This window comes from Leuciscus leuciscus (assembly GCF_965113295.1).
Source record: "Leuciscus leuciscus genome assembly, chromosome: 18".
Lineage (NCBI taxonomy): Eukaryota > Metazoa > Chordata > Actinopteri > Cypriniformes > Leuciscidae > Leuciscus > Leuciscus leuciscus.
In genome coordinates, this window is record NC_138742.1 from 16,897,205 (window position 1) to 16,924,418 (window position 27,214).

At 36.8% G+C, this 27,214-nt stretch overlaps 1 protein-coding gene across 7 annotated transcripts; it reads right to left on the minus strand.

The window, feature by feature from the left end:
- Window positions 1–4,658: 4,658 nt before the first annotated feature.
- On the minus strand, window positions 4,659–27,126 carry klhl17 (kelch-like family member 17). 7 transcript variants are annotated; one of them, XR_014199590.1, is made up of 14 exons: window positions 26,939–27,126; window positions 21,111–21,372; window positions 17,423–17,544; window positions 16,643–16,864; window positions 11,483–11,599; window positions 11,075–11,288; window positions 10,853–10,997; window positions 9,831–9,998; window positions 9,452–9,540; window positions 8,239–8,312; window positions 7,950–8,131; window positions 6,682–7,065; window positions 5,181–5,216; window positions 4,659–4,986 (listed from the first exon to the last, which is right to left on the minus strand). XR_014199590.1 is itself a non-coding variant. In XM_082144759.1 (12 exons), exons 2-12 carry the CDS (start codon window positions 21,322–21,324, stop codon window positions 6,837–6,839), a joined length of 1,776 nt encoding a protein of 591 aa, XP_082000885.1. In that variant the 5' UTR covers window positions 21,325–21,372; window positions 26,939–27,126; the 3' UTR covers window positions 4,659–6,836. The 7 variants fall into 7 exon arrangements, 3 of the variants coding, with proteins under 3 accessions (XP_082000885.1, XP_082000886.1, XP_082000887.1); XR_014199589.1 differs by lacking the exon at window positions 5,181–5,216; XR_014199591.1 differs by having other exon boundaries at window positions 4,659–5,216.
- Between the last annotated feature and the right edge of the window lie 88 nt (window positions 27,127–27,214).

A 27,214-nucleotide genomic window follows, 5' to 3' on the forward strand; every position in this document is an offset into this window, starting at 1 on the left:
TTACATTATAACAAATGCAATTACAAGTTCTAGCCTCCCTCTTTGTATGTGTCTTAATGATGATTGCATGAGGAATTCTGTGTTTGAATACGTTCTCTGAATGGTTCTTCAGGTCTAATGATGTGTGAATGTATGGGTACGTAAACTCCATGCATTTCAACTCTTACTATTTATTGTTTCATTCCCACAGCATATTTTCAAACAAACCCTCAGAAATTGGATTTCAGAGTTTATTGTTCTAGTGTGGGCGGCTGCTGATTCAAACCAGTAGAACCAGGAAATGTAAGTGAGGCCACGCCGGAGGCAACAAACTGTCACATTCCACACATTCCTAAATTTACTGAATTAAGCACAACACCTTTATACACTTATCAACAATTATACCAGCTTATTGAGAAGTTCCTTGGTACAGACTAATAGCTTAAGTTGGAAGCAATAAAAAAAAATCTGAAGAAGCACTGCAAAAATATGAGGATAGCATACCTGTTTTATTAACTCTCATATAGGTCTTCTATCTATTTTTTTTAATAATAATTTGGCAAAGGCAGTTGGTGATAAAAGAAATATATTCTTGAAAGAGCTCTTTCATTGTATCAGCATGTCTGTCATGGAAAAACAGAGATGATTTATCATTCCCCCGTTCTCTCTCTGAACACAGAACTACGCATGAGTCACAAGCTGTTCACTGTGTATCAAGCTCTGAGCCTCCTTAAGGAAATTACTGCGGGGAAAAAAGCAGGGAAACATCTGACATAGTCTGGGAAAATCTCACTTCCAGTCATATGGGTTTCTGTCTGCTCCTGATACAAAGTTTCGATTACTTTAAAATACAGGTCAGATCATCCCTCACATATGCAGGTGTAATGGAAGGGTAAGATCAGGGATTTCCCATCTTTACAAACACTGGATCCCTCTATTCAGACTTTTTGGCCAACCTAGAGACCCCCAATAGATTAATAATATAATATATATAATGTCATTTATTATATAATATATAATATTTTTACAGCATTTTTGATCAAATAAATGTAGTCCTGGTGAGCGAAAGACCACTGTATTTGAAGGCTAGGATTTGAAGTAAGCGGTAAGATAAGCACGTTTTGTTCTAAAATTTGTTTTAACGTTTTAAAATGTTCTGTCAGTGTCCGACAATTGTATTTACACGGCAGATCTTTCTGACCCCGAACTTTTGACAAAATAAACCCCTTTAATAGGTTTTACATTGATACCAGTTTCCACAAAAATATTAAGCAGTTTATTTATTATAAACTTATTATATAATAATAAGTTTCCTGAACACCAAATCATCATTATTAGAATGATTACTGAAGGATCGTGTTACATATATGTGTGTGTGTGTGTGTGTGTGTGTGTGTGTGTGCGCGCGCGCACGTGTGTGTGTGTGTGTATATATATATATATATATATATATATATACACACACACACACAAACATATATATATATACATATATGCAGTGTATACAGTATATATATATATACTGTTAAAAAATATACGGTCACTAAGTTATGACAACATATGTTTTTACATTGCTTTAACTCTTCAAAATAAGTTAAGCACTTTTCCAAAATTTTACAAGATTTAGTTAAACAAGATTCAACTAATAAAAAAAAGAAAGAAATCTAATAAATGCTGTCAAGCGAAAGAGACTTCTTTCAAAAACATTCAAATGAAATCTTTATTGGCCCCAAATTTTTTGACAAAATAAACCCCTGTACACATAAGATTTATCAAGGGTTATTATTATGAGCTTAAATAGTCATTGTATACTAGGAAGAAATTCATTCATGTTGTAGAATAATTATTGTCTAGTAACAACAACAGTATTTTGTTGTAATAGAATGTTTGAATTAGGCCATAGAAAATGGTTTTAAGTTGTCACAAAGGAGAAGGAAAGGATACGGAAGGAAGTGTAAAATCAAGCCAAACACAACAGTGTATCTGACTGCCCACAACATTTTATGTGAGCAGCTCTTCTTACTCAAAACAATGACTGGCTTCCTCATGTGAAAGAGATTTTTTTTTGTTTGGATCTGATGAGGCTAAATGCTTAGCCTGTGAATGGACTATGTCCTATAAACAAATGGAGGAAAAATATGTAACTCTCAGTCACCATTCATTTATGATTCATATCCCTAATAGTCATTTTGACCATACATTGACCTGTGCCTTTGACACCTAATCTACTATCTATGACAGTATCTATTACATAAATTCCAGTAGGCCGCTATTTGAAATAAAGATGTAAAAGAAGTGTACAGGGAAAGTTAAAAAGATCCCAAGCATTATAAGACAAATCAGATTTTAGTTCCCAATGTTCTTTCAGAGTCACGAATAGAATTTCTTCTATACTTCAGAATTTCACACACACATATCAGAGCTGTGGATTGAGCAAGGCTATCGGCACGGCCCTGTCTGGGAAGTCCCTCTGCAATGTTTTTTCAGACTTCGCCGGGTGCGTTAGGGGTGCTAACTTCACACCTCTGGATGTTTTCAATGGACCACGTGTGCAAGAGAGAACCACGGGTGTCAGAGCTCTCACAGAACAAAAAAAAACATGGTGTAAGAGGTGGAATAAACCCGGCTTTGAAGGGATACATCAAATAGGTGACTTTTTTTTGTAGAATGCCTTTGTGTTCAACAGAAATGGCTGACAGAGATGGAAATAAGGATGTTGCAAATGTATATTCGGGGATGGAGAAAGTAGAACTGCAAGAAACCAAATCATTCCTTGTTCCCAGGAATTTATGCAGGCACAGAATAAACCACTTCTAAAGGATTGCGCAAACATCCGATTTCTTTGTAACTCGATATCTCAGAATTCTAGAGAAGACAATTTAGGACAGAAAAGTTTTGGGTTTTTTTTAAGGAAATAAACACTTTTTATGTATTAAATTGTTCAAAAGTGATTTTTACAAAAGATTTCTGTTCTTTCGAACTTAATATTCATCAAAAGATTAAAAACATTTTTTTTTTAAATCAGTTTCCACAAAAGCATTCCATTAAGCAGCACAACTGATTTCAGATTTCAAAACAGTTGTGCTGCTTAATATTTTAGTGAAAACCGGGATACATTTTTTTTTAGGATTCTATGAGTAGACCATTTTAAAAAAAGAAAAGAAAAAAAAAAGCATTCATTTAAAATAGAAATCCTTTGTAACATCATAAATTTCAGTACTGTCACTTTTGAACAATTTAATGCATCCTTGCTAAATAACAGTATTAATAAAAAAAAAAAAAAAAAAAATGTACTGACCCCAAACTAAGTAAACAGTATTTCTATCTAGCTAGCTATATCTAATAGAATACAAAACTGCAAATGCATATTTTTGAGCTTGGATTTGTGTTTATGTAGACAGCTGAGGTGAATAAAGCTGAGGTTTGTTTATGGTGACTGGGTATCCACTGGACAGAGACGGGCCGGGCCGTGTTAGTGTCCTGCAGCTGCCTCTCCAGACCGTAAACTCATCATAGGCCCTCATATCAGTACGCCACAGGGCTGGAGACATGCGCAGTGGAATGTGACAGAGCCTCCCCAGCCCCCTACCCTCATTAAAAGAGCTGCCTAACAACAGACGGCTACAAGGGGTATTACGCAAACACACCGATGCTAAAATAACAGGACAATACTGCATAGTGTTGAAATGAATATTCTCCTTAAAGCAAACTCTAACGTACATCCTGCTCGTATCAGATGTACTGCCCAAATGTGTCTGTATACGTGTGCGTAAGCGCACAGCACAGGTGTTCGTGTCGTGAAGCTGAGGTCATGGTGGGTAAAGCGAGAGTGCTCAGCTGTCTGCTTACATCAGTCAGAGAGCAACAAATCTAATGATACTCTAATGGGCTGAGCTTTGAAGGTCGCTCCTTTAATCCAAAAAATCATTTGGTTTATTTAAGGGACAGATCGACTAAAAATTCAATTCTGTCTTTATTTACTCGCCCTCACATCGTTCTAAACATGTATGATGTTGAAGCTCAAAAGAAGATAAAATTAGTAAAGTGTCCAAGCTGCTTTTTTCCATACACTCTAAGTGGATGGTGACCAGAGGCAATGAGCAACATAAAGCATCATTAAACTAGTCCATACAACTGAAATGCACTGTTTTCTGAAGCCATTTGTGAGAACAAACTGAGGTTTCAGATCAAATCTCGCTTGACAGCTTTGGTCACCATTCACTTTCATTGTACTTGCGGCTTGGACATTCTGCTATGAATCCGTCTGTGTTCTTCTGAAGAAAGACTCTTTTTAACATGTATTTTGCACAAATGCTAAATTATAAACCCAGTAACAGTTTTGTCCTCATATTAAAAGGCTAAGTTCGCCCAAAAATGAAGACTGTCATCATTAACTCAATCTCATGTTGTTCCAAACTGTATGACTTTTTTAATCTGTGGAACATGAAAGATGGTTTTTGAGAGTTTCTTTATTTCATTGTCCATACAGTGGAAGTCAATGGGCACAACTGTTTGGTTACCAACATTCTTCAAATATCTTTCGTGTTCCGGAGAAGAAAGCACGTCATGCAGGTTTGAAACAGGTTGTGAGTAAAAGACAGATTTTTGGGTGAACATCCCTTTAAAGTGTCAATCTATCTGTTCAACTGAGATTAAACTCTCTTTCCACATGAAAACAGTTTTATATCATTTACAGTAGTGTTTTAATTTTATACAGCAGTATATTGCTCCATTTTACATTAGTGCAAAAAATTCATGTTTGTTCTTAAATATAGCAAAACATAACCGGCACAATATAACACATTCAACAACATTACAATAAAAAATAAAAAAAGACAAAAGAAAAGACAGCCAGTTACGTTGACATTGCACAAAGTTTCAGGATATTTGGTTATATACATACTGTAATTCCTTTCTGTGGGCTCGTGGTCCTGTGGTGTTATGTATTGTCAAAGTGCAGGATGCTTCACCTCTACAGAAATGCACACACGCAGCACTCTAATCTCCCTGGACACACATATATACTGACCTTAAACATGTTTCTCAGAATTAAAGTCCTTAAAAAAGGAAATAAAATCCTAACTTCTCAGAAGTTTTGAAATCATATAATCCTACGCTACATTTTAAAACCTACATAAAATGGCAGAGAGCAGAATTTACTTAAAGGATAGTTCACACAAAAATGTTAATCATTTACTCACCCTTATGTCGTTCCAAACCGTATGCATTTCTTTCTTCTGTGGAACATAAAAGAAAATATTTAGCAGAATGTCCAAGCTGCTTTTTTCCATTTTGTCCAAGCTGCTCTTTTTCCATACGACTTTCCCTTGTTCACATTTACTTTCATTGTACAGACAAAACAAAACAAAAAACAGCTTAGACATTCTTCTAAATATCTCCTTTTTTGTGTGTTATACGTAGCAAAGAACGTCATACAGGTTTGGAACAACATTTTGGTGAATACATTTTCAATTTTGGGGAAACTATGCCTTGTTTTGGGGTGATCTGTGCTCTCATCAGTTAAACTAATCACAAAACCCACTGTTCACTCATCTGCCCATCTGAGGTAAGATGCATTGGTAGTGGCTGTTACCAATGACATCACAGCACAACACATACATACTGTCTAGATCCGATCAAGCAAAATTTAGAAAATGCAGTATACAATGACATGGTTCAATGTTATCAACTAAAGACTTATGACAAAAATATGAATAAATGTGACATACAACATATAGGAGCTTATAATAGCCGAGTTACTCACATTTAAGGGTTTGATATTGAAGTGTCAGTATTACCGATTACCCGTTAGTTAATCAGAATTAGTTCTGAGCACCGATCACCCTTTCGAAAAACACGAGAAAGTGCAGCTTTAATGTCACAGCTAGTTTTTAGGTATGGCTATAGTCTTTATTAGAAAGACATTTCTCCTGGTTTGTGATATAGACGTGTCATATTAGAAGAGTTTGTACTCATGTAGAGCTCAAACTCTCAAAAGCTTGTATTGCATGACTGTAGAAACCAAACCGAACATGTCCGCTGGATAAAACACGAAATAACTGTTCTCCATAACACTCACATTTCATACCAAACACCAGTGCTTCTCTGATATGCAATAAGTACGTTAAAACTATATCTCCCCTCTTAAGACAGAGGTGGTCCTTCAAACATCTCTGAAATAGTGTCATATGTTTATATTACATTTGATAAATAAATGGGAAAATACATAAAACATATATTATGTTATCAACATGATCTGAGCAGACTGAATGTAGTGTAGAGTCCAGCCCCCGCTTTGTGAGAATTTTCTTCTTGTAAATGTCCATGCGCATCTGTGGTGAGACAGGGCAGCATTGCACATTACTACCACCTAGTGTGGCACAGCAGCACTATATTATTGTGTTCTGCCAAGGAAATATTTTCTGTAAACTTTTTACAGAAATTCTTCTGTAAACATGCGCAGCAGAACCTGTCAAGAGCTACATTCCTAAAGTTGTTCATACTTTTTTTTTCTGTTTAATATATTATTTCTTAATATTTCAAAAAAGAATCGTAAACATAAATTAAATATACATTTAGATATACATCATACACAAAGTCACCGCAAAATGGCAGAGCAACATTATTTTGCACTTTCAAGCACTGGGGTTTATAGGGTGAGAGTTGTGAGAGTGTGGGATTTTTCTTTTCATCCTTTTTTACCCTTGTGATCTGTTGGAATGCTGCAGTATTCCTCCAGGCAGAGGGAGGCCGCTGTTGCCCACGAAACACTCCTCGTCCGGTGCTCAAACTGAGCAGTTGCGCTTCTTTGCCACGCAGGGCAGGCCGCTGGAGCTAAGCCGGGTTTTTACCCTTTGTCAAAGACTTGTGGAGGAGACGGAAAGAGTGGGAGAGGACGGAGGAGGAAAGTTGAGGAGCTCCAGGACAGCGACTCCAACGCTGCTACGGCGCGTGAACATGCATGACGCCGCCACCCACTTGTTGCTACGAGGGTTGTATTTTTCTATGGAATTGAGACTAGAGCTGCCATCATTGCCTCCAACCGCGTATAACCAGCCATCCATGGCGACCAGGTCATGGGTGCTCCTGAAGACCAAGAGAAGAAAATGTCCATTAGGAACTTGAAAAATAAAAAAATAAAAACTTTTTTGTCATTCCAAACCTGTATGACTTTCTTCTGTAAAACACAAAAGAAAATATTTTGAATAATGCTTCAGCTGTTTTGTTGATACAATAGCTATGTTTCCATCCACTTATTTGTATGCGCATATTGGGAAAACACTGGATGGAAAAGCAAACATGTGCATGAATTCTAAAAAACTCATGCGCTCAATTGAGGCGGATAATCGTTTTTATCCGATAAGAAGACATGCACATAAACTACGATGGAAACACATTTACTGAATAAATCCCTCGATGCACAACAAAAACCTCACGTGACTTTGCCTGTGGATTTGATTGGACAACTGGACTAACCAGCAGACCAATTTCATTGAACAGCATCTCAAATGTTGGATTGATCATTTTGAAATGCCTGAGTCAAAGTCTGTCATCAGAATGGTTTGGTTTAATTCCCTCCCAGAAGCATCTCACATGATTATGTTCCCAAACACCAGGCATTTATGATTTACGATTTTGTTCTCTAGAACACATGGGATGGAAATGGTGCTTTATTTACAAATGTTTTATGCAATGTTTCATTCCCATTTTGCGCATGTTAAATTCGCCATTTTGGATGGAAACATAGCTAATGAAAGACAATGGGGTCCAAAAAAAAGCAAAAAATGGACCCCAATGACTTTCATTGCAAAAAATAAATAAAACACTTTCCAAAATAATTTCTTCTGTGATCTGCAGAGGAGAGAGATGCATATAGGCTTGGAATAACATGACGGTGAGTAAATGATGGCAGAATACATTTTTTTGGGTGAACTATCCCTTTAACAAATGCTTGAATGCCACTTTCGAACCTGCGGATGTTCATGGGGGCCACTCCCTCCCAGGTGTTGGTTTTTGGATTGTACCGTTCCACTGAATTTAGGCAGCTGGTACCGTCATTGCCCCCTGCAACATAAAGCATGCCCTCCAGTACAGCCACCCCTGCACTGCTCCTCCTGCTCAGCATGTTGGCAATGGCAGTCCAGACATTACTCTGAAAAATATAATACCATCTTTAGTCATTTATTTACCCATGGAGAGAAAACATAAAACACACCCTTGAGACATTTTCAACATATCAGAGAGAAATGTGTCACATACCTGAGGGTCGTATTTTTCAACTGTGGCTAAGTGTGAGGAGCTGTCGTACCCACCGACAGCGTACAAACTGCCATCTAACAGAAGAAATATGTGAAACAGGTTCATGTTTGCATTTACAGCAAACACAGAGGACATTAACCATTTCTACAGGCAAAGATATAGGTAAAGCTTGCAGCTGTACTGTCACTCCTACTAGCACTTTGGCAGGTTGAATTTTATATAAAATATATACATTTTTCAATTTTAGTCTTTTAAAAAAGGCATCTGAAATAATAAACTAAGTGCAATGTAGTCAGGGTTCCCACACCTTGGTTAACGTCAAATTCAAGGACCTTTCAAGGACCTTCCAATACCCTAAAATTCAAGGACTTAATGTGGACACACACTTCAAGTGAGAGCAAGGTTACATCGCGTTACCTTGTAGATACATCGTTACAGTTTTGCACGCGTGAACGTCATGACAACGTACATCACAAAGTACCTTCACGTGGGAAACACTTAACGTAACGCGCAAATGCGCGTAACTAACGTAAATCAAGCAAGCTAGTGTTATCAAAAATATAGATTCTTCGATACATATCGATACTGAAATATCTGAAACACTTCCAATGCTCATTTTCCACAGAAAACACTGTAATAGCTGCGCTTTCACACGCTCTCATCTCTCCGACAGCGAGTTGACACACAAATCCGCCTCCCCTCACTCACTCGTTTCATTTGCTTCGGATGAATATTGCTGGTGTTACAGAGCTTGAATTTCGGCGTGGGATTGCGCATCATTTTACTCATTCCCAAAGTGTGCGCACATAAAACCGCCTCTCAGTATTCAATTGAGTTTGTTTTCGCTGCTTACTGCGCTTAAACAATCAAATACACATAAAATAATGTCAAAATGCCGATCTTGACACGTATTCTCATAAACACAGTCAGTTATGTTTTAAGTGAACGAAAACAGTTGAGAAAGAAAACGCATGTGTAACAGTAAAATGGATCCGTGCATCAGGTCTTAAAGTGACAGCAGCCTAATATACCTGCCGGCAAATTATGAGATAATATAAAAAATATCTATATGCCAGTTTTTCCCCATGGTATTGATGTCAAAATTGTGGCCTATGAAAATGCTGAGTCGCTAGTAACTTTGGAAAACCACAAGCCACAGTGGCTGGTGAGCAAAAAAGTTAATGTCAAGCCCTGAGCATTATATATTTTTTACCTAATGTGGCCACTCTAACATATCTCCTTCTGGTGCTCATGGCAGCAATGGAGGTCCAGGTACTGGTCAGAGGGTCATACCTCTCCGCACTGAAGACACAATCAAAGAGAGAGAGAGAAATGTCATATTATTTGACAATTACGTAATAACAAAAAAAGAGAGACATTTTCCCTGCATATCGTCATCTTATTTCCAATCAAAATATTAACACAGTTATATTTAATGATGTTTGTAATATTACTTTTTAAATATTATAGATAATTTCACATACATTTCTAGAGCTTTAACCGATCTTAGATTAACAATCAATGCTGTTTTATATGTTTCTTTATTATCATTATTTTTAGGATTTTCACATTTATTTGACTGAATAGCATACCTGTTGAGACAGGAAGCACCATCATATCCTCCTGCAGCATACAACAACCCATGCAGGACCGCCACACCTAAACAGCTCCTCCTTGTTCCCATGGACACTTCAGGTTGCCACACATTTGTTACTGGATCATACGACTCTACAGTAGCCAAATCAGAGGTGCCATCATACCTGTTTTGGGAAAAGACAGAGAGGAACAATAGATCTTTCATGCGTCTTTGTATAAATTGCATCTTTATCATGCAAGTAAAGACAAGACCGTCATCATTCATAGAATTTCATTAGTCAACAAGTGACACATTTCCTAATTAACCTTAAGTAACTTCTTGATTGCCTCAGCAGAGAAATCTGAAGGAAATAACATAGCTTTCTGCACATTCTGTTCCCTTTGTTATGTAATAAATCAAATCTGTGCTATTTTTCATTATTTTCATATGTATGTACATTTATATGTGTCTTTGGTTGTAGTCATATCTTCCTGTTTTTTCAGCATCTTGCATCATGCCGTATTTTTATATGCTGCATCGAGTTAAAGACTTACAACCTGTCATGATGTATTTGAGTTTATTGGCCAGTTAAAAAAAAAAAGTTTCTATGGAAAGCAATTTTCGCCACATAAGAAAAAAATGTGCTTTGGTAAATCATCATTATGACAAAATAAAATTTTGTCATACAAGGTTATATGAGATAAACGTTGAAAATTATGACAAAATGTCAGTTATGACAAAGATAAAAAGTAATTATGAAAAGTCAAAATTACAAGATATTAAGAATAATTATATAAAATAAAAATTATGACATAAAATTCAAAATTGAGAGAAAATGTCAATGGGTTTCCCTAGGTTTCCAATTATTCCAGGGGTTTAAAATTATTAAAATTTTATTCTAAAGCAGCTCACACTGCTGCCACATAACTTTGAATTTTCAAAAGGTATTCAAAACACAAGGGTCTCTGTCACTTAAGATTGGTGTTATAAAAGGAAAAAGCAGTTGATTCTCAGAAAAAGGCTTTAGTGTCTGCGTACCCGCCCACAGCATAGAGCTTGTTTCCGATTGCAGCCACTCCGACTCGTGCCCGCCGTGTTGACATAGACGCAACCATGTGCCAGCGGTCAGTCCTGGTGTCATAGGCCTCACAGTCTCCATGAATAGCAAAGAGACTGCCCCCGCCTGAAAGACACGCATTTAAATCAATCCAACAACATACAGACATTTGTGCATGTGTTTTTACATGCTCGTTTACAGACCTACGGCGAAGAGGACCGGACTGGCTCCCTCGCATCGACGCGGTCGGGTGCGGCTGTTACTGAGCACGCCCCTCTGCTCGGGCATCAGGTGATACTTCAGTGCCTCGATCAGCAGGTCTTTGCACTCGGAGTGGTGACGCACCAGCAGCTCTGTATCCACATTACTCATCAGGAAGTCTCGTGTCAGCAGGGGCAGACGCACACACTTCATCAACTGAACAGAGAAATGGACGGAGTGAGAGGTAAGACGTGTGTGTGTGTGTGTGTAAAAAGGATCAGAGAGTACAAAGGAAGGGAATAGAGAAACAAGTATCGAGTTGCAGAGACATAATCCTTTATTAAGCACTAATCCTGTGATTTACTGTGATGTTGCTAAAAGCGCAGTTTGACAGGAGGAATCACACCCACCCGGGGCACATGTTGCCTCCGCCCATCAATGTCATGCTTGACCCAGCTCAGCACAGCCCTGTACACCTCTTCCTCTGATGGGACATTCAGGTTATCACTGGAGATCAGATCCAGCACCTGCAGAAATCACAAGAAAGGGTTCATAACTGATCTTAAAACTTTATGGTTATGATTATGGTTCCAGTCAGACTAAAGTCTTTAATTAACATTTTGAAAGACAAATTTGTGTTTTAGTGTGAATGAAGCGCATTTAAATGCACTTGTTGAGAGACTGACACAACAAAATTATGCAATATATTGAACGGGACAGCTCAGTTTGATACATTATAATAATGTAAAAACAAAATCTGTTTGAAAAAGTTTGTTTGAAAGTCAATATTACATTAATCAACAGTCTAATTACTGTATAATTACAATTGGGGGTCGGTAAGATTTTTTCAAATGATTTTAAAAGTCGTTTCTAATGCTCACCAATTCTGCATTTATTTGATAAAAATACAGTCAAAACAGTAATATTGTGAAATTAAATGTTATTATGTTAAATATTACTTCCGTTTTCAGCGTTACATGATCCTTCAAAAATCATTCTAATATGCTGATTTGGAGCTCAAAATTTAACATTTCCTAAATTATTAATGTAGAAAACAATTGTGCCATTTAATATTTTTGTGGAAACCAAGGCATAAAAAAATAAATAAAAAAATAAAAAAAATTATTTGATGAATCCTTGCTGAATAAAAGTTTTATTTTCTTTAAAAGAAATCTTACTGACCCCAAACTTTTGAATGGTAATATGAACATAAAATTTTGATTTAATAATATAATTGAATTTTACTTGATAATAATATACATTCCAATTATTTTCCAAAGTAATTTTTTGGTGACCCAAAATAGTATATAATTTAGTTATAATTGACTTACTTTCAAAACATTGCTTTGTTTGCCAACTTCATGTTAACATGTCAACTTCTGGGTCAACCAATTGTGCTGAGTGAGTTTCAGATTGAACAATGGCAGAAGAGGAGGTAGGGGTGGAAGAAGTGATAAGTGTTTGGGAAACCATACCATTATTTTGCAATTTAATTTGCTGCTGTAAGTGATGAAGAAACAGCAAAAATTACTTTATAATTATTATAATTATTATTTTGGTAAAATGAATTTAAGAGACTTCAGCCAATGCCCGAGACCAGCTCATGGACATGGACAGAGGTGTTAAGGATTACAACCCAAATGACCAGCATCACAGCAGCTCGGGACAAATGTAATACCATCACCATCATCTATTCTACACACTCAGAGGCACTACAACAGCCTTTGCAGAATTCCTGTCACATATTGTTTGTTTATTTGGGGCAAAGGGCACAGTTAACATGACTACGAGCATTTCCTAGGTCTTGTGGGTTAAATATGGGGCCAGTGGAAGCCTCTAGCCTGCAACAGCTGTTAAGAGTGAGAGAGAATCACAGACAGAGAGGGAACAGCAGTGCCCATGTCATCAGCAAGCCCTAATGGTCCTCTGTAATCAGTGTCTGAACAGCAGGGGGATTTCATGGAATCATGTAACTTTTCAAAAACACAGGGAAACTAATACTACCAGCAGCACTCCGATTATTCAAAAGAATGCTCTTCTACGAAGAGAGCGGATTAGAGCTGATGAAATTAGTGTTGTATGAGAGCAGGGGCTGCTTTCTGCTGATTAGCTGTCTCAGCTTCTCATTGACGTGCAGTTGTCACCACATATTCGAGCAGGATGATTGACAGTGTATTGAAGTGCTGATGCAGAGAGCACTTATATCAGTGTCACTGCGGTGTAATGCATGCTGACATTTTTGCTTTGGTGAGTCGAAGAAGAGTTCAAAGTTTGGCTGATAAGCATGGTCCAGTTAGCTGTAACTATATCATATGGGGCCAAAAAAAAACCCAGCTCTCTCAATTCACAGCCATTCAAACTTTCCTGTGTATTCTGACTGCATACATTTTCCCAAGCAATATATAAAATGCAAATATTGCAATTATATTTTGGGGGATATATAATAATGTATAAAATATATATTAAGTAGTACACTACACTACCATTCAAACGTTTCGGGTTGGTAGGATTTTATTTTACATTTTTTTAAGAAGTCTCTTATGCTTGCCAATGAATATATTTGACAAAAAATACAGTAAAAACACTAACAGTAATATTACAAAATATTATTACAATCTATTTTAAAATGTTATGCATTCCTGTGATGGCAAAGTAGAATTTTCAGCAGCCATTACTCCTGTCTTCAGTGTCACATGTTTCAACAGAAATCATTTAATATGCTGATTGATGCAAGACAATTTTCTTCTTCTTATTAATGTTTAATAACGGCTGTGCTGCTTACTAAATATATTTTTTCATTCTTTGATGAATGGAACGTTCAAAAGAACAGCATTTATTTGAAACAGAAATATTTTCTAACGTTATAAATACCCTTTGTCACTTTTGATCAATTTAATGCATCTTTGCAGAATAAAATACATTTAATTTCTTTAAAGTGTCTTTTTCGAAACCTTTCATGCAGTGTGTAATATAGCTGTTTGTTAATGTAAAAGGTCTGCAAAGTTTTGAAGATCAAAGTGCAAGACAAATAAAATGATTGTCTCCTAAAATAAAGAATCGATTCAAAACTGCCGAAACTTTCTTCCAGCTGAGGCCTGGAAGAGTTTGGTTTGTGTTGTCAAAAGGATGAGAACTCACGCTGGCATTTATATGGAAAAACCCACGCCATCGTTCCTGTTCGTATCACTGTGTATGAGGTGCTGAGGAAGCCTCTGGAGCCGAAATTCAGATATGGTTATGGGTTTTTTTTGTTTCCGACATGCACTGTAAGCGATAAACCAATCACAATACTGGGCCATCTGACCAATCACTGCAGAGTAGGCTTTCGGAAAAGAGGGGTTTAGAGAGACTGAGTCTTCAAACTAAACGTTTTCAGACTCTTTGAGAAATTGGGTTATGGGCAATGTATATTATGAGAAAATGTAAGTGTTTATTGACATTGGATTCAAACCTATTGTGGGGCACTTTAGTTATATTTGTTATATATAAAGTATATATATTAGGGGTGGCACGGTACATGAAAAAACATCCGAACCGTTCGGTTCGCTTGTCTCGGTTCGGTGCGTGTGTGCGTCGCGCGGTTCGCACGGTTCGACGCATGCGCAATGTAGCCTTGTGCCCGTGCTACTGCTAATACAATGCTAAATCATAAATCAGACAAATGTAGAATAACATTACAATGTCCAGCAATCGATTTAAATAGTACACTGGGTTTACTTAGACATTTAATGAGATCAACTCCACTAGGCTATATGTTGTTTTTTTCACGTGAATAAATAGGCTACATAGATCGACTGTTCCACGTACCGGTATGTACTTTAATGGTCCAGTGGCAGAACTTGCCAAGCGTGTCAAAGGTTCTGAGTTCTAATCTGCACTCGTATATATTTTTCTTTTTCATCAAAACCGATTATGTTTATCAGCGGTTGTATATCAAGCAGGCACAGATTTGTATGAATTTTGTTTTGTGATTTCATCGGAACGAATAGAGTAGCCTAGAGTCTCCTCAACGGACTGAAGCGCGCGTCTGAGTGAAGAATGTGCGGCCGCTGCGGTGTGTGCGCGAGCCACGAGAACACTGTATCAGCGCCACTGATCGCAACGGCAACGAGCACTTTGATCACTTGATTAAAAAAAACACATTTCAGCGCTAGATTGCTTCTTATTTAACAAACGAACGAAACGAATACTTTGCTAGTTAACTGGAAATGTTTTATTTATTTGTATTGGTACATCCGTGCTGGGACATAATGTCAACCCTGGCAAAAAGTGGTGACAAATAACTGTCCGACACAGCCCACGGGAAATGAGAAGCTGCGTTTTGCAAACACACCCCATTTATGAAATAAATTAATTAATAATTAGATAATTCAGCTATATATCATATGCTGAAGTAAATTTTTGGAGTGTTAAAGATTAAAAGAAAAAACAACAACAAGAACCGTACAGAACCGAAAACCGTGACCCTAAAACCGTGATACGAACCGAACCGTGGGTTTTGTGAACCGTGCCACCCCTAATATATATATATATATATATATATATATATATATATATATATATATATATATATATACAGTATATATATATATATATATAAAACTTTAAAAAATATATATTTTTAAAGGGATTTTAAAAACATAAATTGACATGTCTCCCTGCTTGCTTCCTTCGACACAGTTTAAGATAGTTGCTAGTCGCATGGCTTTTACAGCTCTGTTGATTCAAAACTTCAGTTCCCATAATGCCCATGAGCAAAGATGTCAGAATTTGAACCACACACTTCTGAGAAAAACTGCCATTGAGATTAATGGAAATGCTAATGGACAGCTTTCTCCAGACCTTGGGAGAGTTTTTCTTTGAGTAGGATGAGGGGGCGTATTAAAAGCCAGGATGTGACCAGCATTCCTTCAGCAAAGGTCGAAATGGAGCAGTTCTTTTTTTTTTTTTTTTTGACTAAGTAAAAAGAATCAAGACTTCCCAGATGACGAGAGGAGGAGAGGCAGGATCAAGTGAAGAGATTGTGTTTTTAAAAAGCTCAAGGCCAATGTGACAGGAAGTGGTGTCAGTGACAAATATATATAATTAGACATCCGTGGCCAAAACCATTTTTCCCTCAAGGATTGTTATGGCTCAACTCCCCAGCACTACCCATGCATCATTTAACGGGTACACTTTACACCCTTCTTTTTACATCCTGAATAAATCTATTCTTAAAACCCCTCTTGCATCAGAGTTTCTTACAGTTTGAATTTTTTATGACCCCGGGCGATTCAATCTGTTCCTCACACAAAGCTATCATGTGTACTTTTATGGTGTCATTTTGGTGCTTAACAACCCCAATTCTCAATCACATTTATGTTTTACCAAAAAAAAATATTTTGTTTCACAGAAGAAAGTAGAGAGAAATGTTGCTGTGGCAACTAACTGCAATAAATACGTTTAAGTACTAAAGCACTAAAATTCTACAAATAAAATAAATTATTATTAATGACAAAATACTAAAATAACGCTGAAAATGATGAAGAATTTAGTATTCTACTACATTAACTACAAAGCAGATCGCTCACCTGTTTGAGAGGTAGCAGCATAAACTCCTCAGTCTTCGAGACCTCCACGAAGTGCTGCAGGACGTACTTATGGGCTGACTTGAGAAGGTCGCTGCAGGAGTGAGTGTCCGCAAAGCCACGGATGCCCAGGCAGTTTGAGGGGTCCAGCTGGCTGAGGAGGAATTTACAGCAGGCATCTCTCACTCCGTTGAGCTGCAGGAGACTAGCTGCCGGCAACAAGGTCTGCTCAAGTAAAGCAGTAGAAGTAAGAATTAAGAAGTAGTCATTTTCAGAAATGAATCTTTAACATCATCTTAAGGTGCGGTCACATTTACTGGATTTTCCTGTTAAATTTTTTTTGTTGCCCATTTCAACAGCAATGTTGAGGCCAAAAAAGTCCCTCAAGCAGATCTCACTCATGTTCAAATTTGTTACAATAACCAAGAGAAAGCTGCTTGGTTTGAAAGTGACTTCTGTGTGAGCCTACATTGTCAATAGACAATGGACCTTTTGTGCATGCAAAGTTTTGCTGGAAATGCACTGAAGTTTCACTGATGTGACTCCACCTTTAGTCTAATCATGAGCCAAATTCTTGTAAATGAGCTGCCACATATGCATTTGTTCTTTTGAAACAGCACAAATAGAAGGCCTGCATTTGCAAAGATGCAAATTGTAAGTTTGCACAAACCATCTGAACACACCACCTTGTTAAGCACCTAATAGAGCAAACTAGATTACATCCTGGTAATTGTGAGCATGAAAATACAGTATGCTCTTCAAAAGACACTAAAGTCGACATACCTGCACATTTCCTTCTCCTACTACGATTTCTGCAGTGTAGGCGTACTGCACCAGCTGCTCCAGAGCCTGAGGGTCAATGTCATGCAGGGTCACGTGGGTCTGACGGCTCTCTGACATCTCATCTGCACAGTCACAACACACACAGCTGTGCAATAGAGGCTTTTGAAGAACACTGGTAGATTTAGGCCGTTTCCCAGGGGTTTGACGATACTGATGTCCCGTTCACACATACAGCGAGCTCTGGTGGTTGTACTGTTTGTCGAAGTGGATGTTCCCATTAGAACGTTATTGGTGCTGCTCCCCTGGCAATAGCTTTTGAAAATCTGATCAGAAATGGGATGATCATCTGCTCCGAGTTCACAGAGTATCTGTGCTGTTGGATGCTAGCAGACGTTCCTACTTGACTGCTACATATATTTAACTGTATCAGACAGAGACTGTATCTCACTGTCTGTACTATATTTGCATGAAATCTGCATAAAGTTTGCAAACTCTGTTTGATTTTGTTGCAGTGTCAACGTTCAGTGACATTCATGAAACCGGAAATCCCTTTATGAATGAACGACCCTTAAGACTAGTGTTGTTATTCTTAATTAAAACTATTAAAAATAGTTCTCGTTAATTAAAATAAAGTTGAAATAAAATAAATATTACTTAAATAATTATTTTTAGAAATGCTGCTTTGGCAACTAATTAAAATAAAACAAGTTGGTTGAAGTACTAAAACTGAAATAAAAAAATTATTAAAGAAATATATATATATTTTTTTTTTATAAAATTGTAAAACCAAGAAAAAATTACCAAAAATAAAAATATAAATATAAAAAATAAAAGCAAACTCAAAATAATAATAAATACTATAATAGTATTTATACTAAATATAATAATATATTTTTTTTTATTTTTTTTATTATGAGACGTATGACAACACTGAACAGTTAAATTAACATTCCACATAAAAATGAACTGCTGGATCATTTAAATAAAATGTTCTATCTTTGTAGACAACTTTTAAACTGTTTGCATAATGTCATTTTATGAAAGGAAAGAGATTATCTTCTTTTGTGTTTTTACATCTATATAATCGTAACCACTTATTTCTATTCGGATATTATTTGCCATCATACTGTTAGCAGATATATAGGCCTGGTTTCACAGACAGGGCTAATGTTAAGCCAGGATTAGGCCTTTGTTCAATTAGGACATTTAAGTAGCTTTTATAAACGTGCCTTAGAAAAAAACATTAATGCTGTGAATCTTGAGACAAAACAATGGCACTGACATATTTTAAGATATGTCAGTGCAAGTTGCTTTTAGTTAAAACAGCTCAAACATGCATTTTAGTCTGAGACTAGCTTAAGCCTTGTCTGTGAAACCGGGGGTTCAAGAAAATATGAACAATAATTTTGTTAGATATTAGAATTACATATAACAGAAATGCAGCACACTCAGTGTTAGTACAAATTAGTCCAGACTCAAGAAGATTATTTGTTGTAAGTTAAGCAAGTTTTGATATGTGTAATGGAGTTTAAATCAGTGCATTGTAAGTGGATATAGTGTATGGTAAGTTCAGAATAGTCATGGCTCTGAAGAGCCCACATTGTCCTGACTCATACCATCACAATCTAGTCTGAGGTGAAGCGGGACTGTTGAGCAATAGGAAAAACCAGGCACCTGCTGATCTGAGACCAAGACAGGGAAGAGAATAGAGCATGGAAAAACATTAGGAGATGACAAAAAGCAGGAAGGAAGGAAGGAAGGAAGGAAGGAAAGGCTTGAAACAGAAGCTGAGGTAACGTACATTGGAAATAAACTACACAATACACAATACATGTTCACCTTAAAGACCATGTGAAGTCAAAATAGTTTTTTCACCTTTTAGTTCATGTGTTAGCTTTGGAACTATCTATATGATAGCGTACTCCTGATTTCACACAACAACAAAAAACTTAAATATAGTAAATAATCGCAGATATTAAACTTGTAAAAATTAAATGCATTACCTAGGGATGTGCACAAGTACTTGAGTACTCGATCATGAAAACGATGATAGCCATGACTTTAAAAAATATATTTATTTTTCTCTGATTGGTTATTGTGGCATTTTGGGCGGTACCTGAGGTCTGATTGGTTAGTGTTAGGACAGCATGCTGTCCAGACCGGAGAAATAAAGTAAAACTATGGATTTTAAAGTGCGCAGTGATGCCTGAATCACTTTGTATCATGAAAATACAGTTAGGCGCAAGATGTGCAGCACCAATCTGCCAGAATAATATTATAATTTGAACTCTATTATAATAGAATGTTGTAAATTCTTTGTGCTTTAGTAGTTGTCCGTGTTTCAGCGTTGTTGGTACAGGAAGAGTGTATCCACAACAGGAGTTACACATTCACATTCAGTCGTAATATTAATTTTATTAGTAGCTTATATATCTGATTAATCTCATATAGGATGCGTTTGGTTGAGTTGGTTGAGTTTATTAACCCGCTAGCAAAGCGCTTTAGTTTACCAGTGTTCATAAACTCTTCAGCATCAGTTCAAACGTTAATGCCCAACATTATTGTCTATGATTGGGTTATTTGAGACAGTCATATTCCTTTTGGATGTTTCTTTTTCAGAAACATTGATGATGTTATTAATAATCCAGCAGTGTTATTTTTTCTAGTAATTTTTTTTCAACAGTAGGCATATGTTCTAACCAAAATTGTTTCTCGACATAGCTTCGAAAACATGCAGGGATGTCTGGAATTACTTGACAGCAGGTGAAAATACAATTAGGAGGAAGCTGTGCAGCGCCATAACATTATAATGAGAACACTATAGAATGTTGTGAACTCTTTGTGCTTTAGTAGCCCATGTTTCAGCACGTTGTTACGAGGAGAAGTGTATCCACAGTGGGAGTAACACTTTCTGCCTAGCACATAACTTAGTTCAAGTTCACTTGCATTTGCGTCTTTTTGTGCAGATATAAGTTGTAATGTTACAGCCATGTTGTCGTGTATCTAGGATTTCTGATTAATCTCATGTAGAATGTGTTATTTAAAACGGGCTAACACTCTTCAGATTTACTCCATGCAGCTATTCCTTTTAGATGTTTCTTTTTTTAGAAAACATTGGTGCATTATTGATAATCTAGCAGTGTTATTTTTCTAGTTGTATTTTTATAGAAATATTTTCATGTGATATTTTTATTTGTCAACATTTATTTTTGTAGCAGGTCTATAACAGACCTATCAGTGCTCGAAATGAAAAAATTACAAAAATGCCCATCCCTAACATTACTAGGCAAAAAAAAAGTTCTCTTTGAGACTAGAGGTTTCGCAATATATCGGTATTGACGATAACCGTGATATTTAAAACAATTATATTGTTATCGTGTTGATAAGGGGTGTCGGAATATACCGGTATTGCCGATAACGGTATTATTTCAAATGAATAGGAAACGCGTGATAATATGGCATGTAAATAATCCAATGCCAGTATCTGGTTGACATACTTATACTTATGGATTATCGTATGTTTACTTCAAATATCTTTAGAGAGCAGTATTTTTTTATATTTTTACCCCAAATAGGGCATTATGGAGTGCTAAAAAAAACTAAAAACAATGACAATGACAGCCCTATTTAAGACATATTGGCCAGAACCGTTTTCATTTCTAAAATAGCAATGTAGAATAAGACCTACTTGTAAACATGGCGTGGAAGTATGGACTGCAGGAGGCCAGCACCACCTTGTGTGCCTTGATCTCCTTGTTGGCCACATGAAGCACAATGTCGCAGAGCAGGCCGCGCTGCCGCATGCGGTTCATGGACACGAAGGAGTCGTGGTAGTGGCGTTTGGAGTTGTGTGAGATGCTGTGTCCATCCCGGTTCAGCAGCTGCATACCCCCCTCCATCATGCCGGTGCTCTCCAAGGCCTGCTGGAGCCTGGGCCTCACTCTAGGACACTACAGGAAGAGAGAAACACATCAAATGTAGTCAAAAATTGGGTTTTGTGGCTTTTAACAGATATATACTCTTCCTCTTCAGAAAAAAGTCCAAAAGTATTGATGACTCATCCTGCACTAGAGATTTTTGTCCAATCAAATGCTGTCTAAAACGAGAATGTCCCTCCTCCTAATAGAGTGCAACAGTGCCGACCCACTTTTTCAATGGTCTTGGTTCTGGAAGTATTTTTTCCATTAATTTTTCCCATAAGAATTTTTTTTCAAGTCTTTGTTAAAGAGTTATGAGCCATGAACCAAACCAACCAACAAACATTTAATTTGAAGATAAAAGTATAAAAAAATCTGACAAAGGTACAAGAATGTACTTAACTTCAATGAGGGAAAGAACTACAATCTCATGAAGGATTGTGAATGATATACAATTGTGGTCAGAATTATTGGCACCCCTGGTAAATATGATCAAAGATGGCTGTAAAAATAAATCTGCATTGTTTATCCCTTTGATCTTTCATTACAAAAAATGGCAAATATCTAACCTTTCATTGAAGTAAAATAATTGAAAGTAGGAGGTAAATCATATCATGAAATAAATGTTTTTCCTTCAAAACACATTGGCAACAATTATTGGCACCCCTAGAATTTTTTTTGTAAAATATCTCTGAAGTATATTACCATTAATATTTACATTTTTAGCACACCAGGGTGACTAGGAACATGAAATTGACTAGCAATGACTTCTTGTTTCACAGGAGTTTAAATATGAGGAAACACAAAGGCCAAATTCCCTTAATCATCCATCACAATGAGTAAAACCAAATAATATAGTTCTTATGTGCATCAAAAGATTGTTGAGCTTCACAAAATAGAAAGTGGCTGTAAGATAATAGCTAAAGCATTAAAAATTCCCATTTCCACCATCAGGGCAAAAATTCAAGAAGTTTAGGTTCCTGCCTGGAAGAGCACGTGTCTCTACATTGCTTTAATGCAAGGCAAGGAGGAAAGTTTGAGTGGCCAAAGACTCTCCAAGGATCACATATGGAGAATTGCAGAGATTCGTTGAGTATTAGGGTCAGAATTCCTAAATAATAAAAATAAAAACATCAAACAGCACCTACATCACCACATGTTGTTTGGGAGGGTTCCAAGAAAAGTCCTCCTCGCTCATCCAAAAACAAACTCTAGCATATTTTAGTTTTTAGTTTTAGTTTAAGCCTCCACCTAAACAACAAAGAAAAACAGAAACTATGAAATTTCAAGAAAGAGCTAAATTACAATAACAAATATATAAATGTATGACTGAATCAAGTTAATCACAACATAATAACAATATACAATCAAAAACAAATCCTATAGGGTACATAAAATACATAAACAAACAAAAAAAGAAAACAGTTACAAGACAGCAATAAAATTATCCTTTATACATCTTTTATAACATATTAAAGAAAATATAGCTAAATGGGATAAACCATTCCAAAATGCAATACCCCTAAATCTTATTGAGTATTGACCTCTACAAGTGAAAAATTTAGGAAAATGAAAATCTGAAGATTGACGAGTTTTCAGACACGAGTATTCAGTTGTCAGACACGACTGGAACTTCAAAAGGGACCAGCTTCTATGGTCAGATCAGATGAAACTAAAAAAAAAAAGATATTTTTGGCAGCAACCCCCCAAGATGGGTTTGGTGCAAACAGGGATACAAAGTACCCCATGCCCGAGGTTAAATATACCACTGGATCTTTAATGTTGTGGGCCTATTTTTTTGCTGGAGGTCCTGGACATCTTGTTCAGATACATGGTATTATAGATTCTAGCAAATACTAACAGATAACAAATCAAACGATCCAAAACAAACATCAAAAATGTGTCACTGAGCACAAAATGAAGCTTCTGCCATGGCCATCCCAGTCCCCTGACCTGAACCCTATAGAAGATGAGTGTGCTGAACTGAAGACAATCGATCTGGAGAGATTCTGTATGGAGGAATGGTCTCTGATCTCTTGTCAGTTATTCTCCAAACTCATTAGGCATTATAGGAGAAAACTCAGAGCTGTTATCTTGGCAAAATCAGGTTGCAAAAAGTTTTTAATTAAAGGGTGCCAATAATTGTGGCCAACATGTTTTGGAGAAATTTTTTTATTTCATAATGTGATTTTTTCCCCCCACTTTCAATTATTTTACTTCAATGAAAGACTTTAGCAAATTCTTTGAGATTTCAGATTTTGAATTGAATGCAGATTTATTTTTACAGCCATCTTTGATCATATTTACCAGGGGTGCCAATAATTCTGACCACAACTGTAATACTTTATTTATTTATTTTTTTTATAAATATAAAACAATTATGGTAAATAAACCATAGGCTATGATGAAGTTTATTTCCTATTTAAATAGAAAATAGGCTAAGCGAAGACAAGAAATAAAAAATGATTTCATGAGGGTCTTTAAGAACTCTCATTCAAGCTAATGCTAATTAATAACTAATGTCATGTTTAACGTTTAACATCTGTGCATTACCTCTAACAATCTTTGAGTTCTTTGTCAGGCTGTAAATCCATTTCAATTTGTGCCTTCTTGGTTCACATTTCCTTTCCATACAGCATAATGGTTGCTTCAAGGCATTTTGAACAACGAGTACAGAATCATAATGGGAGAAGCAAGCCAGACCGAAGCGCTCAAGCCTTAAATATCATGAAAATTATCACTTCACATTACAAATTCCCACTCATTTTATAGCTTATAGCTACATATGGTTTTCTCCTCAATACTCAGTGGCCTTTTCTCACTGGCCTGAGGCCTCAAAAGCTATTTAAATGTGGTCTCTCGCACACATAAAGACTCACTCGCTGCATAAATAAACCGGCTGGTTGATTTTAATAATGAAACTGTGTTCCAGATGAAAGAACGAATGGTATGGAACGGTTGAACCAGGACACGTCGTGATGAGTTGGCCAGCCAGCTGCACACATTCAATTCTCCAAAAGCATCACTATAGAAACCACTGTGCTATGCCCACGTTAACATGTGCTGGTATCTGTCATACACTTCGCTTTGAGTGGGAAGATTGGATGGAGCAGTGAGAGACAATTTAAAGGAGGATGATAAATAGCAATCCAGTTGACGGCACCTCTTCTATTAGATATTGAGGTGTATAGTGTTTTAAATCAAATAAACTAATGCCTTAAGCAAAGGGATGTTTTGTTTTCCTAACGATACGGCTCCAACTCTAAAGCATTACTCATGTTACTCCAAATAACAGACGACAGGTGAAAGAGCGTGAAAAGAGTCATAGGCTCAGTATTACAGCCAGCAGTGGTGTGGCTGCCCACAAAATGGCTATGGGGTTTCAGATGTAGAAATCCTTTAGTTATACAAAGCAAACGATGCGGTCTGAAACCTGAGGTCACTAACTGTTTAAAAATGCAGAATAGATGAAACTGTTGACAATAGTTATTTGTAGTATGGTAGGCACTCAGGATAGAGTTTCTGTAGATGCCTGCCTCTGTGTGGCCCCTCAGAACAAATTGAGAAACTCCAGCATTACTGCTTAATAAAGTTGTATTATGATGTTTTTTCAGGCAATGACTTCTTCACAAACTTCATTAGTGCTGAACTCAGCTGTGTGTATTATTTCCAGAACTCCTTCAACTGAACACGCATCCCTTGTACTTGTATCTGGTTAAATACAAGGTATTGCCTTTATGGTTTTGCTGCTTACCCATAAGGCACTCAATAATTTCACCCGTTCATATATGTCCGGTTTCTTCTCACATACACTCCTACTCTTAGATCTTCTTCTGCACTCACTCTTGTTGTCTCATATCCGCATGACTTCCATGGGTTCGTTTTAAACAGCCTTTAATGTGATTGTATTTATGTACTCATCTTACTGTATGTTGTGTTTTTAGGCCATACTGAGAGCCTTTATATTTTATGCTGATATGTGCTTTTTGATGCTTGTAAGTTGTCCTTGCGTCTCATGAATGGTGCCTATTATTTACAATATATTATTGTAACTTGCTCAAATAAAATTAAATAATAATCAAAAAAATTATATTAATCTGATCAAAAGTTTCTGAAAGCTTTTTACGGTGTTGGGAACCAAAAATGTATTCATTATTAGGATTGTACAGTAGTAGCAATAGCTGTAATACTGGTATTTAGCAGAAATGCGAGGACCGGATTATTCAGTATATAAAAATATTTATTTTTTCTTCTTGCATACTAGACAGGCCGATTCAGAGTTATACAGCTAAATACAAACCCAACAAACATCCCCAGTATCATTAAATCTGACTCAGCACACCGTGTCCCATCCAGACAGAGCATCTCTCACCCCTCCTCCTCTGATCCATTCAAGTCATCCAGCAGAATAACACTGAGTATAAGCAGCACTACCTGAACTGATGGATGACGCCTTTTCCTTTTGTTTCGCTTGTCTGCTTTATGAAGAATGTTTTGGATTGAATCCTAAAGTGCAGCGGCTGAGCATCATCACAGTCCATATGAAAAATGCATAAAGCCTCAGTTTGGGAGCTTGTGTGTTGTTGACGTAAATGAAAGCCGCATGAGTGCTGGTCGCTGACGTCACATTTTAAGGTCGCGCCGGATGTTTGCTTTACAATTTGTTTAGTTCTTAATCGAGGCTCCGATGATACTGCTTACATCAAAACAACATCAACAACAAGTAATCGTCGAGCAATTTGAAAACGCTCCATCTACATTGTTTAAAAGCTACATCACAATTCTCAAATCACACCTCCTTAACATCAGTTCGCTAGTGATGGAAAGTCAGACTCCTTCCCTCGAATCGGTTCCTTCGAACAGTTCGTTACAAAACATTTCAGCAATTATTTTACGTCATGAAATAATTACGTTCCCACGTGTTCCCTGTGTTTCCATCTCTAATGCTATTATCAGCTCAATCATCGGTTATTACGAATCCAATATGTCCGAAAGAGAGGATTCCCAGTGAAACGATACAGTAGGATTCAAATCTTTCATTCATTGAAAATCGATTCATTGAAAAGATCCGACTCAAACGAACGATTCGTTCAAGAATTGGAAATAGAAAAGCTCATTGTAGATGTTTGGGAAATAATTTTCTTCTGGCCATGTATATACCATAACAACAAATGAAACCATACAACAGAGGAATATGTTGCCTTATTTAACAGTATTCGCTTGGTGGCTGATCTCATATTGCCTTTGTTCAGATGGGATTTTACAGTACAGGCAGGCAGTAGCACTGACAGCTAAAAGACGAAAAACGTAATTCAGCCCTCATAACATATTTCAAACGCTTTAAACGACAGCATCAGATACAAAGAAATGCTCAATGCACACACTTTAACCTGGATCAATGAACAAATGTCTGTCTGAACAAAGAGCACATTAATGCGATAAAGCTATTTCATAACACTGCAGCTCTGGGACGGTGAGGATGCGTTTGCACATCCTGTATTTTTGTATAAGCTAAAAATGAAGTAAAAAGTAAATAAATGTTGCTTTCATTGTCAGATGAGTTGCAATTCTGTCTGGATGAGATCGAATCTAAGCTCACCTGCCGTCGTCTGTGTCTGATTGACAAGACTCGTTTCTTTCTGTGTAGCGCTCTCTCCAGTTTTGTCCGTGTGTTATGATTAATTTGGATGCATGTGGTGATTTATTTAGCCGTGCGTGGTGAGTTGACATGCTACATCACATGTCGCTTCAAAACAGACATCTGTCTCTCAGCTCTGATGATCTGCATTACAAAAAAATTATAATATTGTGTTGAACATGTCACGCCCACCACGAATTTGACTGTGCTTTGTTTTAATCACGGTCCCAAATGGGG